Source organism: Aotus nancymaae, unplaced genomic scaffold (genome assembly GCF_030222135.1).
Source record: "Aotus nancymaae isolate 86718 unplaced genomic scaffold, 86718_ANA_hifiasm-v0.15.2.pri h1tg000010l, whole genome shotgun sequence".
Classification (NCBI taxonomy): Eukaryota; Metazoa; Chordata; class Mammalia; order Primates; family Aotidae; genus Aotus; species Aotus nancymaae.
The window spans coordinates 3,980,912-3,994,232 of NW_026988421.1; the positions used below are offsets into that span (position 1 = coordinate 3,980,912).

General features: G+C 43.8%; 1 protein-coding gene across 3 annotated transcripts in view; it reads right to left on the reverse strand.

Annotated features, from left to right (window-relative positions):
• The window catches only part of DOCK1 (dedicator of cytokinesis 1), a 543,465-nt gene that overhangs the window by 325,011 nt on the left and 205,133 nt on the right, over window positions 1-13,321 (reverse strand). For all 3 annotated transcript variants that reach the window (XM_021671705.2, XM_021671704.2, XM_064373739.1), the window contains exons 26-27: window positions 5,563-5,690; window positions 3,752-3,847 (exon numbers count right to left, since the gene is read on the reverse strand). In XM_021671705.2, the coding sequence (XP_021527380.2) occupies window positions 3,752-3,847; window positions 5,563-5,690 (224 nt within the window). The remainder of the gene's footprint in view (window positions 1-3,751; window positions 3,848-5,562; window positions 5,691-13,321) is intronic.

The window sequence follows — 13,321 nt, forward strand, 5'->3', positions numbered from 1 at the left end:
TGGAGGATGGTTTTGGATGAGAAGGTCAGGGCTGTGGAGGATGGTTCTGGGTGAGAAGGTCAGGGCTGTGGAGGATGGTTTTGGATGAGAACGTCAGGGCTGTGGAGGATGGTTCTGGGTGAGAAGGTCAGGGCTGTAGAGGATGGTTTTGGATGAGAAGGTCAGGGCTGTGGAGGATGGTTCTGGGTGAGAAGGTCAGGGCTGTGGAGGATGGTTTTGGATGAGAAGGTCAGGGCTGTGGAGGATGGTTCTGAGTGAGAACGTCAGGGCTGTGGAGGATGGTTCTGGGTGAGAAGGTCAGAGCTGTGGAGGATGGTTCTGAAGACGGCCAGTCTGTTCTACCCCTTTCATTCCCGGACAGTGCTTACACTCCCCCGGGCCAAATGCTTGATATCAATGTGACTCTGGAGAAGACCAAGCACAGGTCCTCGCTGCCATGCCCCCTCGTAGAACATGCAAGCCTTCTTCCTAAGGAACTCCTTAGGGTTCCTTAGAACACACGGGTTCTTCCAAGCTGGAGCATCCCAAGCCCTTCCGGAAATGGGCACCTAGCTTGTGGTCTGGCTCTTCCACCAAGGAGATCCTAGAGTGTGACGGTGGATACGACACGGTAGAAAATAGAAAGGTGTGTGTTTCCCTGAACAGACGTCTCCCTAAGCAGGACAGGGATCTAGGAGGAGCTCAGTCCTCTCCATGACTTCTGACATGGACCACGGCCATCAGCATCGCGTGCCTCTGTCCCACAGCAGAGACTGACAGCACACACGGGCCCCAAATCCAGGCTCAAAACAAGTGTTGCCATGCTAGCTGTGGGATCTAGAACCATTTCTTATCTGTCTGCAGCGCACTGTGAGAATTAAATGAGAATCTTCCCATTCATTATATGGTGCCTAGCACGTAAATGCATGCTCAATGAAGAATTGCTATTATTATTACCACTCTTATCCTTATGCCTGAGATAAGGGAAATTTCCCAAGGACTTCCTGGACCACATGGTCCGAGATGCCACGCCCTGCAGAGTCTATTCTATCCCTTGATTAAGCTGCAAGCACATCTTATAATCTCTCCACATTCCCAGGTTACCACCCAAACTTTATGACCTTTCTCTGTGCCCTCTTCCTTCCAGTTTAACTGTTGGCCAGTGAGCTACAAAGCAAGTGAACACATACCTCGCATAAAGAACCTAAAGAAGGCTGGGCATGGTGGCTCACACCTGTAATCCCAGCACTTTAAGAGGCTGAGGCAAATGGATAACTTGAGGTCAGGCATTCAAGACCAGCCTTGCCAATATGGTGGAACCCCGTCTCTACTAAAAAATACAGAAATTATCTAAGTGTGGTGGTGCACGCCTGTAATCCCAGCTACTCGGGAGTCTGAGGCATGAGAACTGCTTGAACCTAGGAGGGAGAGGTTGCAGTGAGCCAAGATTGTACCACTGCACTCCAGCCTGGGCGACAGAACGAGACTCTATCTCAGGAAAAAAAAAAAAAAAAAAAAGACCCTAACTAGAGGCAGGATTGTGCCCCAACTAGAGACAGGCAGGACAACACCCCCTAACCAGAGACTGGACTGTGCCCCCCTGACCAGAGACAGGACCATGCCTCCTAATCAGAGAGAGGATCATGACCCTCTAACCAGAGATAGGACCATGTTTCCCTAAGCACAGGCAGAACCGTGCTCCCTAAACAGAGACAAAACAGTCTCATGAGATCACTGGCCTCCACACCCACCCTCTCCATCATCTGCCACTGCCCCTGTGTGCCATCATGTCATCCCCAGCCTCTATAAGCCCACCCATCCCAAGAGGGGTCTCGGCAGAACCACACTTGGTTCAATTTCAAGCCACACGCTGTTTGCCCTACATAAGGCCCTTTCCAGTTCCACTCCTGAGACTGTGCAGAGTGCACCTGTGGCACGACCCCAAAAAGACAGGAACACCAGACCTCAGGGGTCAACACCAAACCTCAGGGGTCAATGCCAGACCTCAGGGGTCAACGCCAGACCTCAGGCGTGCTCCTGGAGTCACTGGAAATCCTTCTTCATGGCTCAGCACCCATCCCATATTAATGTGTTCTCAATGCGTTTCAAGACTATGAATAAGAATAGTTACGGTGGAGAATAAGAAAAGGCAGGTAAATTTATGTTTATGTAATAATGGAAAAGTCCACTGTAAATAAAGCCAATTTACATGGAAACATTTTATTTCCTAATTCACACATGTGGTAATCCAAACTTAAAAGAGATACACTTTAAAAAGGAAAACCTGAGCCTCGCATGTGCTGAAGCTCTAAGACATGAACTATTTCACTGGATGGAAACACAGTAAGGCAGCATTTGTCTGTCTCTGCGACATGTCTGTGACACACACAAAACAGAGTCCTCTTGGTGACACCAGACACAGAAATGCACAGGAGCTGAGTGCTCCATTCTGACTGTGCTGTCCAAGAGCACACACTTCGCCTCCCTGTTCACACCCTAGATGTGCAGAAAGAACCCTGGTCACGTACCAGGAAAGACCAGTGTGCCTCCTCTGATTTCAAGCGAAAACTCCAAAGGGATGTTATCACCTTTCATTTCGAGTTATTTTTTGTACAGGTCATCCACCAAGGTGAGTTAAATGGTAACGTGCACTAAATTTTTTAAAAAGTATCCAGTCTATCATTGATGGGCATTCGGGTTGTTCCAAGTCTTTGCTATTGTAAATAGTGCTGCAATAAACATACATGTGGATGTGTCTGAATAAAGAAACTGTGGCACGTACACATCATGGAATACTGTGCAGTCATAAAAAAGAATAAGTTCATGTCCTTTCCAGGGACATGGATGAAGCTGGAAGCCATCTTTCTCAGCAAACTGACACAGGCCCAGAAAACCAACCACCACATGTTTTCACTCATAAGTGGAAGCTGAACAATGAGAACACGAGCACACAGGGAGGGGAACATCACACACCAGGGCCTGTTGGGGACTGGGAGGCAAGGGAGGGAGAACATTAGGACAAATACCTAACGCATGCGGGACTTAAAACTTAGATGACGGGTTGACAGGTGCAGCAAACCACCATGACACATGCATACCTATGTAACAAACCTGCACGTTCTGCACGTGTATCCCCGAACTTAAAGTTAAAAAAGAAAAAAGAAAAGAAATTATAACCTCTTGAACCTCAAAAAAAAAAAATTAAACAAGACCTACTCTTGCATCTTTTGCTGAAGGAAACAAACTTCAGGGGGGTGGCGGGGAGAGCAGTAAACCCTGGGAAAAGGGACCATGATCCAAAACTTGACGGACTGTCTAAATTATTAAAATATCCTTGAAAAAAATGAACAGGTTCTTGCCTAATTACTCTGTTTCAGAGGAACACCTACACTACATTAGAGTAGACAGTAAAATAACTAAGGCAGAGTATCTCAATTACTTTTTAGGATCCTTCATGAAATTTTATCAATGGCACCTTAAACTGTAAACACTACGGAGAAACTGCCAGAAGAATGAGGACTTAGCAGAAAATACTTGTCTTTTGCTACAAGTAAGTAATGAGAAAACAAGAGCCAAATGTTTCTGTCTTTAAAGTTGGTTTGCTTACCCTCCAACTTTGACATTCATTTGGAAAATGAGGACATTTGATATACCAGGCTGCATCTTGACGGCTCACTACATTGCAGTATAATAAGCTTATGTTCCAACAGCAGCTGGAGAAGGATGCTGTCACCCCAGTTAAACATCCAAGCATATGTCACCAAGCACTTACAATGAGCTCGGAATCTCGTCCCATGGAAATGACGGTTCGGTTCACGGTCCGGAGAAGCTTCTCCATGATAATCTGGACGTGCCTCTGAGTTGGCCCCTGAGGAAGGACCCACCAGTGAAAATCAACACCAAAGAGAAACATTAACATGCAAGCCCCAGTGGTTGTCATTGATTCCATTTACCCTGTAAAGAGTAAATCAATTATAACCCTTAATGAGATGAAAAATGGCCCTTGTCAAAGGCAAAAGCTCTCACAAAGAAAACTCAGGGGATTTATTAATTATAGTCCATTAATGATAATTTATTATATATATAATCATAGTAATTTAATTTAAGCAAACCTTAAAAATAAAAGAAAAATCTGTTTAAACAATATAATGTTTATGATCCCTGATTAGCCCGCCAATTAGTTTTCTAAAGATATTTGGCCACCTGAAAATGGAAGGTAGGCAGATAACAGTCCTAGACGGTTCTGCATATCAAATGCAAATAACTTAAACAGTCATATAGGACAGAATGTTTAAACAGCATCTAGCAAACTAACATTCATGCTGCTGTGGCATTTTCTATCAGTAAAAATTGACTATTTTATTAGTGTGGGATGCGATTGTTGATTCTTCTTTGTGAACTTTGAATCTGATTAAACACGTGGCTCTAGGCCTTTTCCAGCATCACCACCTCCTCTGTGTGGTCTGGCCAAACAAGCTCTTATCCCAAGCTTTTCTCCAATAAGAATAGGGAAGAGCCAGAAATGGGACCACTGGAGGTTGACCTTTGGGTGAAGGCTTCCAAAACCTCTCCAAAAGTAACACCCTTGAAAGAGCTGAAGTTTCCAGCATCACCAAGAACAGATTTAATCCAATCTTTTCCTTCAAGATCATTAATCAGGCTCTGAGAGAATAAGCCAGTGCTGCAGGGCAGTGGGTGACCTGGTATGTGGGCATGGTGACTAGGAGGGACTTCCAAAGTTTTGCAGGAAAGAGCCAGGGACAAGGCTCATCTACTTAAAAACCCTGGCCACTCTGTCAAGGGCTGGGGCAAAGACGGACAAAGCCCTGCTTTCACCTTTCCAGGCACAACATGAGTGCTCAAACAGGTATGGTACATTGGGAGTGAAAGGCACAGGGTCAGACTTTTCCATTCGTGCTGGCACCAACTTCCTCTTTGTTTTTTTTTTATTTTCTAGAGATGGGGGTCTCACTATGTTACCCAGGCTAATCTCAAACTTTTAGGCTCAAGTGATCCGCCCACCTTGGCCTCACAAGTGCTGGGATTACAGGCATGAGCAACGGCGCTGGGAAGGCACTAACTTCTGATTTTTAAAAATGTCCCTGAAACAAGCATACAATTTAGAAAAGCACAGACCTAGTGGAAGAGAGCCTGGGGGAAGAACAGAGCTGCTCTTCTCCTTATAAGTCTCACAGCACACCTGGCTTTTTTTTTTTTAAACTTTGTGCATGTATTACAGTAATAAAAATAAGAAGAAAGAATGCAGGTAGTTAGCCAACTTTAAGCATCAAAGCCTTTTTGTCTGACTTTAGGATGAAAATCTAAGTCCTGAGAGGCATTTAACTGAGAAAACACAGGAAATAAAAAACGATTTTCAATGCAGAAGGCTAAACGTTGTAATGTAATAATCACCAAAAGTACATAAATAAAAATAATTTAAGGGTGCAACTCTACCAAGACAAAAAGAGAGGCTAGACCTTAAAATTAAGGCCATTGTTTTTTTTACATGAATAAAGTTGCACTGTGAGGCAAACGGCAGGTTCAAGCAAATGCCAGGACGTCATGCACAGAGCCATCACTCACCACGTCCTTCCTGTACAGCACCTCCAGGATGTGGCTGAGCAGCTGACAGCAGGCCTCCAGGTCCTCCTGTCTCTCCAGATGGTACTTGAGCTGATCGGTCATCATGGGAAGCAGGATCTCTCTGCAGTCTACACAGGACACAGGGTTGCCCATCAGTGGGAGACCCATCAAGATGCAACTCGCGTTTGCTATAAGCTTGTCTGCTCTTTCAAGCATTTTGCATTTCCCTTGTACAACACATGAAACTGACATCTGGAGGGGTCAATGACTTGACTGTGAGAACATCACATCTACTGTTAATGTGAATGATTCACACATAAACACACTTTCGTGCATCTGTGTCTGTATCCCAGTAAATAGATGATAATTTGCAAACATACATAATAGACATAAACACACACACACTTATATCCTATTGTGTACACATAAGTGCAGGCACAAACACACTTGGGTTTTTTAATGAATTTTCTCTAACTATGAATTCACTAATTTGCAACATTAAAATATTTCCTACAACAAAAATTATTTGAATTGCAGCTTCTTTCATCTATGCCAAGGTGAGCCAAAGTATGGTGTCCTTCTCCAAGGTAGAAGATGCCAACCTTGGAATGTGGCAGTTTAAGGCACATAGAGTCCTTCTCAAGGCAGCTTCCTGGAGTGGGCTGAGGAGGAACCAGAAATGAAAACCAGGAGCAGAGGCCCCAGTCTGGGAAGCAAGGCTATACGATGAAGGAACGCCACGGTGAAAGGATCAGAGTCAAAGCAGGTGTGGATTTCCACTTGTTCTTATGATAGGAGCACAGGAAGAATGTTCAGAAAATAAAAGAGCAACAGGGAAACAGATACAAGTAAGATGAAAGGTGAAATGCCAGACTTCATTGTCTCTTCCAGTTGGGAAATCCAGTTTATCTGGGGCAACATCCACTCTCCAACACGGGCTACCTATGTCTAATACCAGTTCTGTGTTTTGACACTAGCCCAGCAATTCTTGTTTCCATTAAATGCAGAGCACGAGAGGAGACAGCGCTGCTCTAAACCCTTAAATAGACTTAGCCAGTTTTCAGGATTTTATACTTTAAGACTTACAACATTAATGATACACAAAAAAACATGCTTTGCATTAATGTTTCTTTTACATAAGAAAACTATAAGCATGCAATATTGGAATGGGTTCCTTTAAGTACGCAGAGCACATTTGGAACTTTCCCAAGAACTACACTATAATGAAGGACTGGGGTGCAGGCAGAGAGAAACAAAGATTGAGAAGAAACACAAACCCTTCTACTCCACTGTCTCCAGCGGGTCACGTGTGGGCAGCTCATGTCAAGGCCTTTCCTAATTCCATTTTTTATTGATTTCTCAGGAAAGGACTGATAGCACCTCCATTTTTCCAAAAAGTTTTGTCCAGTTAATACGGGTAAATATGAAATTACCTGTTGATTTCTCAATGCCAGTAGTCGATACTTAGGCAGAAGTAACGCATGACGTGCTAAGTGCTGTACATCTTCTGGAAAGAGGCCAGGTCAGCCTCAAAGGCTGTGGTGTCTGGAATTTCACAGGAGGTCAGTGAGGGAGAGCACGGTGCCAAGATGGGCTGCCCCTGTAGGAGCCTCTGCCCTGGCGTTAGAGCCACCCAAGAACAAAGCAAAATGAACAAGAAAATGACTTCATGGGAGGTCTCATTCTTGTTCATTTCTCACCAAGAGAAATGACCTCATGGGATCGAATCCAGCCTGGAAGCGCTAACACACGGGACACACGATTTCCACAAATATCCCTAAATCTCGATTCCTTCCCTGTAGCATCTCGATGTTTATGAACTACATCCAACCTTAATAACTCGAGCTGCTGACTTGAACCACAATGCAGCACCCAACGTAGGGTTTAACTCCAGATGCTCTAGCCCAGCTGGCTGGAACGCTTCCTCAGCAAACCCTTATCCAAGCCCAGCCCTGCCAGGACTCGTGGTGCCCCACCATGTTATCTCCCAAATGAGTCCTCCCTCCCTTAGGCAGGAAACACATCACACACTGTGCGCACCTCAACATGGGGAGAGCCCTGAGCCAACCCTGTCACCTGGTCATCCCTATCCCTGCCACCATTCTGGAGAACAAGCTGAATTTCCAAGAAACCTCAGAGGTAATAGTCAGAACCACTAAGATCTGAGCAGGTGATGATAGCCCCTGAAAATGTGACTAAGGTGAAAAAAAGACTATATAAGCTTAGTAAGGCCATCTTCCGAAGCAAGCTTAGGATGGACCCGAGAGAGGGAGAAGGTCTAATGCACCAGCAAGTACAGGCTGGGAGAAGGGTGTGCCCATAAGTGATTCCAGAAAATCAGAGGAACATAGCTCTGGGCTCAGAGACATCAGAGCTGACCCTGTAGGCGCTGGTACCCAGATTTCCTAGCCTAAATCCATCCGTTCCATCCCTCACCGCACCATTTATCCATCATGGTAGGCAGGCAGTTGTGGTCTGTGCTGCTCTCAGAGCTAACTGAGTGTGCTGGTCTCATTTGTTAGAATTACTCTGGGGAGAAGGAAGGGATGTCTGCCTGTTCATCTCTGGCTGGGAGATGCTCTCGACCATCTTTGTCTACCTGGTAGGAACATCCAGCATCCACCCCACCTGGAGGGCTGCGCTACCTTCACCTGTTTGCTATCCAGCCTTTCTTGACGAGAAACAACAAAACTTTTGGAAATGTCCCTGTCATTTTGTACCACATAAAGATAATTCATTCACTAAGCCCCTGAGAAAATTTTTTAAAAAATTGTTATAATCACCCTGATAGATCAGAATCCAACTGCACCTCAGCCTTCATGACCCAGCCACCCATAGCTGGGGAGGTGGGGCTATGTCTACTTTAACTGGGACAAAATGAGATGATGCCTGAGGTAGGACTTTGCAAAAAGCCGCCCAACATGCCTCAGTGAGAAGTCTTCCCCAGCACCATCAGCATCAGGAAACTCCACACCTGACCCCAAAACAGAACCAGGTCACTGAGGAGGAATGGCTGGCAACCAGGCTTTCCCTAAAGGCCAAAGGTCACTCTGCCCATGCCAGGCATTTCGACCAGGCAGAGGTCACACAGGCTGTGGCACTTTACAGTACCGTTCATCACCTGGTCCACCGCAACCCATTCCAGGTCCCCAGAGAAAGACTGGTAACTCCCCAGAGTCACTCGGAGAGGATGGGAGGACCAAAGCTGAAGGGAGCAAAGCCAAGGAGTGGACCTCACTGATGACCTGTGATCTGCAGGCCTCACCACAGCCCGAGGTGGACCCAGGTACAGCTCCATTCTCAAAACACCTGAAATGCTGATTGCATTAATTATCTGTTCCTCTTTATTGGGATGCAATCTCCATAAGAGCAGAAGCCTTCTTATTTTCCTTAAATGGCATATCCAAGCACATAAAGCAAGGCCTGATGATAGTGCTGGTATGAGTGTGTGTATGCTGGATTAACTTGCAATTACATGCATGTGGTAGCAAATTAAAGTCTGCAGTTAAAAGCAGGTCTGCCAGTCCCAGCCCTCAATAAATGGTAGCTGTTGATAACAATAATACAAATATCATTATACAAAGTCAGCCTTTTCAACTAAAAGTATACAAAGAAAACTAAAGCCTTGCAGCTGCGCTATCCAGCACAGTAGCCACTCAGCTGCCCTCCCCAAAAGCGAAAACCTAAGTTTCTTAAGACCTCACTTTTTAAGGGGTTTCTCTTATTCTGTATTTTTGTCTAAAGATAGTAGGTTTTTTCAAGAAGTGGTGGGAGTACACGTTTTAAGTAACAGTAAGTCTTGAATTTTATCTTAAGATAGCGTATCAAGAGCTCTGAGAAATGTACACTACTAAGACAGACAGATGAACAGATAGATGAATAGACAGACAGATGGACATCCACACACACCCTATCATGACCTATTTTAAAGCATGAACAGCTGTCTCTGGCAGCCAAGAAGAGGAACCTCCTGTCTTCCTCAGAACATCGCACCTAAATGTCCTGAATACTTTTCCCATGGACAAAATGTCATTTCTAAGGGTTTGGCATTGATAGTCCCATTAGTTTCAAAACAGATGGCCTGGGAACCAAACAAATAATCCACCAGGAGGATTAAAAAAGGGAGGGGGCCTTATATTTTAAAGAAAAACACATCATCTTTTGAAAACTCTGGAACAAATACTTACCAGAAGTCCAGAAACCTGGATCACTTTATAGGATATGGGAAAAGCCTTTTAATCAGTTTACCCACACATATGAAGAAATAATGCAATCCCCCTGCTGGCTCTTTGCTTTGTAACTTGGGCAAGTTATTAAAATTACTTAAACTCTCTAGGTCTTACTTTTTCTTATGTCAAAATGGGGATGCTGTAGGTCGTCTCTCAGGTTGACTGTGAGAACTAAATGATAGGGAGTGTGTATTTGGCAAATATGAGCCTACAACAAATGCTGCTAACAGAAGGAACAGTATTATACAAAGCCAGCCTGTTCAACTAAAAGGACACAAAAGAAAACTAACACCTCAGAGCTGTGCTATCCAACATGGTAACCTCTGAGCATGTGAAATCTAATTAGTGCCAGAGAGGAATGGAATTTTTAACTTAATTTCATTTTAATTAATATAAACCTACATGTAAAAAGTGCTACTTGATTTACTTACTAGAAACCAATGTTTGGAACAATTGGGCTATGTGAATCTCATTTTTCAAAGGTAAATTACATTCAATGATGAAAATAAAGATCAAGTGTCTGGTGAAAATTTCACATCCGAACTGAGATGTGCTGTAAGTGTGAAACACTGGATTTCTGAGACTTCACATAAAAAAGAGAATAAAAAATATATATCATTAGCAATGTTTAGAGTAAATTCATGTTGCAGTGATGTTTTAGATAAAATACACTGCTAAAATTAATTTCACCAATTGCCTCCTTTTTTTTTTTTCTTTTTTTTGAGACAAAGTCTTACTCTGTTGCCCAGGCTGAAGTGCAATGATGCAATCTCGGATCACTGCAACTTCCACCTCCCAGATTCAAGTGATTCTCCTGACTCAACCTCCCAAGTAGCTGGGATTACAGGCATCTGCCAACACACTCAGCTAATTTTTGTATTTTTATTAGAGATGGGGTTTCACCATGTTGTCCAGGCTGGCCTCAAACTCCTGATCTAAGGTGATCCACCCGCTTGGCCTCCCAAAGTGCTGGCATTACAGGTTTGAGGCACTGTACCCAACTGCCTCATTTTTTAAAATGTGGAAACTAGAATATTTTTAATTACATACTTGGCTCACATTCTATTTCTGCTGGGCAGCACAGTCTCAGAGTACACTAGAAAGCAGATGTTAGAGACTTTGTGTGTAACTTCTCATTTTCATGAACTCCCATTTACTGTAAGCAGAGTCAAGGCCACAACTCTCTCCTATCAGACAGACCATCACATGTACGTGACTCCAGGACCACCAGTGCCTGTCAGTGCTGACTCAGGCTACGGTGACCTATGAGGAAGTTAGAATCAGCTAGGACAGCTGTCCTGGTTTCCTCTGCCAGGCACAAAACAATAAAAGTGACCAGGCGGGCCCAGGCTCCATGAAAATCGGCTGTGAGGATCACACCAGTCACCCTTTCACGGCCCCTTCCCTATTGTGATCCACAATGGTTACAGACGGCAATAATTCAACATCTGTTCATCCTCAGCTGCAAGGGCCGAAGCCAGGATGATTAATGCTCTGGTAATGGGGACAGAGTAAAAAATATTAATCTTTATAAAAGGTATTCAACAAGCATTATCAGCTTATAAATGTCCAAGCAGAATATCCAACCATAACCCCATTACAGCTCTACATTAAAGCTAGATGCAAACACAAGAATGAATTTGTCCATTCAAAACATTCATTTTTATGAACACTGAGTAATGTACTTCTTAATTTTTAGCTTGGTCATGTTAAACAAATGATCCATAAAGTACATTTAATAACCCTGTGAGTGTTACATAGAACTGAGATCCAGAATAACACTTTTCATGAGAATTAAACATTAAGAACGATATACATTGGGGGTGTTTGCTATTCATCTTGTAGAGTCAATCATCTTATTTTCCAAACATCTAAGAATCCTGGACCCACATGTTTCAACACATTTAAGTGCTTTTCTCCCTCCATTCAAGTCTTCAAACAACAGAAAATACAGAAGACGGTGTCCACACTGGAAGGAATCACAGAGTCATCTACTTAGCTCCGCACTTCACAGTCGTGGGAACTGGGAGCTGAGTCAAGGGACCCTCAGGATTGCACCCTTACGTAGCATCGGAGCCAGAATTATTAGATGTCTGATTCCTCAGCTGGAGCTCTGCAGGGTAAATGATCCATGCAGGTGCACATGTGTGTAAACCTGTATGATTCAGGCGTATTTACATATCAGATGCAAAGCAAATTATTCAAGAATTATTTTAACCTAACAAGTAATGAAAGTTAGCAGTACCAGAGAATAAATCAACATCAAGTCACCCTTGGTATGTCACTTATCCTTTCTGCATGTTAGTTTCCTAGTCTGTAGTGTTCAGATTGGAACAGGGCTACTCGGCAGAGGGCTGAAATTGTCAGAAATGTGGGAATCTGCAATTTACCCTTGAGGTATTCAATATCATGGAATTTGAAAAGGTGACAGAGCAAGCAAAAGGGTATTGGAAATTGGAAGGAGGGGGTACAGTAGCGCGTGGACTATTGTACAACAGGAAAAAGAAGTTTGTCAAAGATCTGTTTTCTGGACACCAGCATAAGACTTTGTAAAAAAAAAACTGAGCCATCCTTTAAAGGAAGGCAGAGGAGGAGCAGATATTTTGTATCTTTTGCTTTGGAAAACTAAGGATTAAACTTTCATGACTCTGTAACAATTTGTCAGAAGAAAGAAATGAAAGAAGAACCAATGGAGAAAAATCACAGTTGAGTCCCTTTTATTAGTGGATGAAAAAATATGCAAGATGCAAGTAAAATACCAGAAAACATTGTGTGGGAAGAACTGGTCAGGCAGGAAGTCTATTCTTTAGGTGGAAGGAGGTACGTCAAGGATATGGCTTGTGTTAAGCTCAGAAAGAATTTGCAGGGCTGTCAGTCTGCAGGCAGAGTCTCACCATGTGGAGGATGAGAAAACCAAGCGAGAGAATCCACAGGGCTGTGGAATGGTGGGTATTTTTTCAACTAGGAGAATCAAGGTATCAAAAAACAGAGGTCTTGGTCAATGTGGTCCTGCACACACTCCCCTCCAGGTTGCTCTGATAATAGAATACGTATGTTAAAACTCTGTGTTGTGTTGCAGTTTATCTTAGGGAAAGGACTGTGCCCCCAGGGAGGAGTTTATGTCCAGGAAAAGACAGAGGTCCTGAAGCAGAACCTAGGAGCTGATCTGGGGCTCTTCCCACTGTCCCAGGCAAGTTACTGTATGCAACATATCATGCAGTCACAGAGCTCAGCTCCCAGGAGCTAGAGGAAATCATGGATTAGGGACAGTCAGAGACTTGCTTTCCTAGTGCCCAATGTGCAAATGACTAAATACAGGACAACCGACACAGCCTCTTCTCAGATTATTCTTCTTGCATTCACCCAGCAACAGCAACAGAAGCCCAGAAGTGACAGCAGAACTCAACGTATGATGATAAAGTTTACACCAACTACACCATAAAGAACTGTTGGCACCACCAATTTGATCACAGATAAGAGTCCCCACATAAAAAGAAGAGGGAAACTATTAAAACTCCATGAACATATGT